This window comes from Bison bison, unplaced genomic scaffold (genome assembly GCF_000754665.1).
Source record: "Bison bison bison isolate TAMUID 2011002044 unplaced genomic scaffold, Bison_UMD1.0 scf7180017849035, whole genome shotgun sequence".
Taxonomy (NCBI): domain Eukaryota; kingdom Metazoa; phylum Chordata; class Mammalia; order Artiodactyla; family Bovidae; genus Bison; species Bison bison.
Window position 1 is genome coordinate 12,339 of NW_011479608.1, and position 5,406 is coordinate 17,744.

General features: G+C 36.8%; 1 protein-coding gene across 1 annotated transcript in view; it reads right to left on the bottom strand.

Moving 5' to 3' along the window:
- Positions 1–4,579, bottom strand: part of LOC104993225 (UDP-N-acetylglucosamine--peptide N-acetylglucosaminyltransferase 110 kDa subunit-like) — a 10,288-nt gene extending 5,709 nt beyond the window's left edge. The window contains exons 1-2 of the mRNA XM_010846383.1: positions 4,103–4,579; positions 3,736–3,859 (exon numbers count right to left, since the gene is read on the bottom strand). Of these exons, the coding sequence (XP_010844685.1) occupies positions 3,736–3,859; positions 4,103–4,268 (290 nt within the window). The 5' untranslated portion in view covers positions 4,269–4,579. The remainder of the gene's footprint in view (positions 1–3,735; positions 3,860–4,102) is intronic.
- Between the last annotated feature and the right edge of the window lie 827 nt (positions 4,580–5,406).

Genomic DNA, 5,406 nt, shown 5'->3' on the forward strand with positions numbered 1-5,406 from the left:
AAGCTTTTGCACAATAAAGGAAACTGTAAGTAAGGTGAAAAGGCATCTTCAGAATGAAGCAAAATGAAACAACTGCCAAAGAATTAATCTCCAAAATACACAAGTAGCTCATGAAGCTCAATACCAGAAAAATGAGCAACCCAATCAAAATGTGGGCCAAAGAACTAAACAGACATTTCTCCAATGAAGACATACAGATGGCTAATAATACATCAAAAGGTGCTCAACATCACTCATTACTAGAGAAATGCAAATCAAAACCACAGTGAAGTATCATCTCACGCCAGTCAGAATGGCTGCCATCAAAGTCTACAAACAATAAATGCTGGAGAGGGTGTGGAGAAAAGGGAACCCTCTTACACTGCTGGTGGGAAGGCAAACTGGTAACAGCCACTATGGAGAACAGTGTGGAGATTCCTTAAAAAACAGCAATTAGAACTGCCATCCGACCCAGAAATCCTACTGCTGGGCATACACACCAAGAAAACCACAACTGAAACACACATGTACCCCTATGTTCATTGCAGCACTGTTTACAATAGCTAGCACATGGAAGCAACCTAGATGTTCATCAGCAGGTGAATAATTAGGAAGTTGTACATATACACAATGGAATATTACTCAGCTGTGAAAAAGAATGTATTTGAGTCTGTTCTAATAAGGTGGATGAAACTGGAGCCTATCACACAGAGTGAAGTCAGAAAGAGAAACACCAATACAGTGTATTAATGCATATATATGGAATTTAGAAAGACAGTAATGACAATCCTATATTCAAGGACTTTTGCACTGTGTGGGAGAAGGTGAGTGTGGGATGATTTAAGAGAACAGCATTGAAATATGTATACTACTACATGTAAAATAGATGACCAATGCAAGTTTGATGCATGAAGCAGGGCACTCAAAGCTGGTGCTCTGGGACAACCCAGAGGGATGGCGTGGGGAGGGAGGTGGGAGGGGGGTTCAGGATGGGAGATGCATGTACACATGGCTGATTCATGTCAATGTATGGCAGAAATCACAATAGTGTAAAGTAATTATCCTCCAATTAAAATAAATTAATTTTTTAAAAAAGTGTTCCTAATATCACTTGTTCAGAAACAGGAAAAAAAATCAATTCTTCTGGGAACACAGGAAAGAATTCTCTCTCGATTCTTGTTCTGAATAAATCATTTGTCATGAAACTATTCTTATATAGAGACAATTATTACTTTAAAACCACAAGGTGGAATACTCCTGAAGAGTTTTTTTTAATTAATTAAAATGTTATTTTATTGTTTGCTGTGCCAGAAACTAGTAAAATGGCTATGCATATCCATTGGCCTCAAACCAACCATAACCATATTAATGTTATCCTCCAAATAAAATTCTGAATCTCAGCAGAATGGTTAAACTGTGCTGCATCCATACACTGAAATATTACTCAGCAATAAAAGGAAATGAGTTACTGATATCAGCCAACAACATGGATGAATCTCAAAACATTATCCTGAGTGAGAAGCCTTCAGAGTACATAATGTATGATTCCATTTGTATGAGGTTCTAATAAGACTAAGTAAATTATGTGCACGCATGTGTGCGTGGTAAGTTGCTTCAGTCATGTCTGACTCTGCGACCCCATGGACTGTAGGCTCCTCTGTCTATGGGATTCTCCGGGCAAGAATACTGCAGTAGGTTGTCATGCCCTCCTCCAGGGGATCTTCCCAAGCCAGGGATCAGACCTGCATCTCTTACATCTCCTGCATTGCAGGCAGGTCCTTCACCACTAGTGCCACCTGGTAAGCCCCAAATAAACTACAGTGGAAAAAAATTCAAAATACTGGTTATCTCAGAGCTGGTGAGGTGGACCAACTGAGAAGGGGTATGAAGCAACCTTCTGGAGTGATGGTAATATGCTATATCTTGTTGGAGGTTTGTCTTATAAAGGTATTTCTCAAAACTCACTTCAGATTTGTGTATTCCAGTTGGGATTAACAGATACTATACACAGCATATACATACACACACATGTATATAGTATATATAAAATAAACAAGGTTCTACTTTATAGCACAAGGAACTATATTCAAAATCCCATAATAAACCATAATGGAAAAGAAAATGAAAAACGTGTGTGTGTGTATAACTGAATCAATTCTGCTATACACCGGAAATACAATATTGTAAATCAACTACACTTCAATTAACAAAATTAATTAAAAAAAGATTTGTGCATTCCACTGTATTTAAATTTTACCTCAAAAGAGAAGCAAATATTAAACTCTTAATGATGTCCATTCTGAGGTAAAAACACTGATGTCTATAATTTACTTCAAATAAGATGGATTACTAAATGGGTACAGAAATAAATAGATGAAATATAAATAGATGAAATAAATGTGGTAAAAGTATAGAAGAATATTAGTGGTGGAAGCTAGGTGGTAAGTATGTGTTTATTATAAAACTGAAATTTTTCACAACAAAATCTTGGGGAAAAGCATTATTTATATGAAGTCAGCTAAGTTCCAAAAATGTAAAAAAAAAAAAAAAATACACTCAATTATTTACTGTAGTTATCTCTGGGATGATGGACCTGAAGCTTCATATTTAATGCCCAGTCTCAAATTTTTCACTTATTTTTCTTAGCTGTATGTGATGTTCAATGGAGAAAATTTTGAAAATAAATAAATACTTAACATACATCTGTTGAATGCTTACTATGTACCAAGAACTGTTGTAAGTGCTTCACATGGAGGACCTTTTTAAAATCCTCACATCTCTGCAGGGTAGGTACTATCATTCATCCCCATTTTGCAGATGGAAAAACCAAGGCACATAAAGACTAACTTGTCCAAAGTCACAAAAATTATGAGAGCCTGGATTCAAACCCAGGAAATCTAACTCAAAGAGGGTGCTTCTTTAAGCTTCTACATAATATGCTACTTCTCAGAAAAACAAAAAGAAAAAAAAATCACCCGTAATACCCAAAGAAAAATCTCATTTAAGTAATACACTATTTTATTGTATGGATAAAGCATCATTTATCTAAGCATTTAAGTTGTACCTGGATATTATTAGGGTCAAAGAGTCAGCTTTTTTTTTTTTAAGCTTTAAAACGATTGCACCAATTTATTTACCAATGTATGAAAAGGCCAGCACCTCAATGCTCCCTCATCATTTGTATCATATTAAGTCTTAGACTTTATAGTCAAATAATGGGTATACCTCAGTGTTATTTTATTTCTACTAGGGAATTCCCTTGTAGTTCAGTGGTTAGGCCTCTGCACTTACCCTGCCCAAGGGCATGGGTTCAGTTCCTGGCCAGGGAACTAAGATCCTGCAAGCAGCATGGCACAGCCAAGAAATAAATATATACATAAATATTTATTTGTACGACAGAGGCTGAAACTTTTTCCTATTAACTATTTGATTTTCTACTTTGGTCAGTTGTCATTTCCTTGTTTACTTTCCTATTAAGGGATTTAAAATGTAAATATTCTTCGGTCTTTATATATTGGCAATCCAGTGGTTAAGACTCCACACTTCCAACTGCAGGGGGCAAGGCATTCCTCACAGCACAGCCAAAATAAATAAATTAAATAAAAAAGAAAAAGTTCTTATCTCATCCAGAGAGCATACAACTAATTCACGTATTTTATATTACCCTTATTTTATGATTTCACACCTAAATTCTCTCTAAATTTTCCTTATTTCCTTCACTATACCATATAATTTTTCATGGAAAAGTTTACTTACTATTCTAGATCAGTCCCCAGCTTCACAGCTATGTCTTCATATTCTTGTCTATTTTTAGCAATAAGCTCAAGACAACCTAAACAAGTGAGCTGAGAAGCCGCAACTCGAGAAGCAAGAGTCTCTCCTGCAGTAAAAAAAGATAATAATTGCACATCTGAGAACACAAATAGCACACAGTTATTAATGTTATTTATGTTTAAATATCCAAAAAAAAATAAATATCCACACAATGCAGATGAGGCATGTTCAGACCTCAACAAGTCTCATTTTCTATCATTTTGCCCTAAATATTGCTTCTAGTACATATGATTTCACCTGGAAGTGTTTCTTCCAAGGAGATTTTAAAAAGAATAAGGAAGCAACTCACCTGGCATAGTCACCATGGGTGTCCCTGCCCAGAGAACATCCATCCCTGTGGTGTGCCCATTACAAAGGGGAGTGTCTAGACAGACATCAGCCAGCTGGCCTCTCCGGACATGTTCCTCTTTAGGAGCAACAGGTGAAAAAATGATACGGTTCTGAGGAAGTCCCATATTCTGTGCATACTGTTGAATATTAGGTTCTCCTACTGCTGGAAAACGTAACAGCCACAGTACACTATTGGGAACACGCTTCAGAATCTAAAATAGGGAAAATAAGAATAAGTATTAATAGCTCTGCCCTTCTCAAGAAAGGCTCCCATAAATTTCTAGTAATTCTACCATATACTGTACTCTATGCTTTTCACCCAGAAAGCAGCCTACTGTGAACTTAAGTTTTTCTTTCACATAGATGAATTAGATCAACTGGGTTATAGTGTTCTGCTTAGCTGTCCCCAAACACAGTTCAAAGAAACAGGAGACTGATGCAAGAAGCACAAAACAAGTAACTAATTAGAATAATCTGAGGCAGCTATGTCCTGTGGGAACTGACACTAGGAGTGGTTTTTGTCCACAAGATAGGAATTTTTCATTTCAACTTTCAAATTCCCCAGCATGGTACAACAAACAAAGTTAGCTCACATTTGCCAAACTTTATTTGCACAATCTAGATCAGGGGTCGGCAGATTTTTTTCTGTAAAGGACCAGAGAGCAAATATTTTTGCTTTTGATGCCAGCATGGACTCTGTCATAACTATTCAATTCTGCCCTCGTCACTGGAAAGCAGCCACAGACAATATGTAAATTAGTAGGCACAGCTGTGTGTCAATAAAATTTTATTTACAAAAACAAGCAGTTGGGACTTTCCTGGCAGTCCAGTGGTTATTAAGACTGCTTCTACCATAGGGGGTGTGTGTTTGATCCCTGATTGGGGAACTAAAATCTGGCATGCCTCACATTGTGACCAAAAACAAACCAAAAAAACAAACAAACAAAACAAGAACAAGCAGAGGACTGGATCTGGCCCACAGGCCACAGTTTGTCAACCTGATTTAGATCTACATCTATTCAATTAAGTTCACCATCCCTTCACTGAAAGTCATGAGAACAGACAGATTTCAGAATTTAGAGTATTTCAGATTTTTAAAAAGTAGTACAGTAAGTATAGTGTGGAGATTCCTTAAGAAACTGGAAATAGAACTGCCTTATGATCCAGCAATCCCACTGCTGGGCATACACACTGAGGAAACCAGAAGGGAAAGAGACACGTGTACCCCAATGTTCACTGCAACACTGTTTATAATAGCCAGGA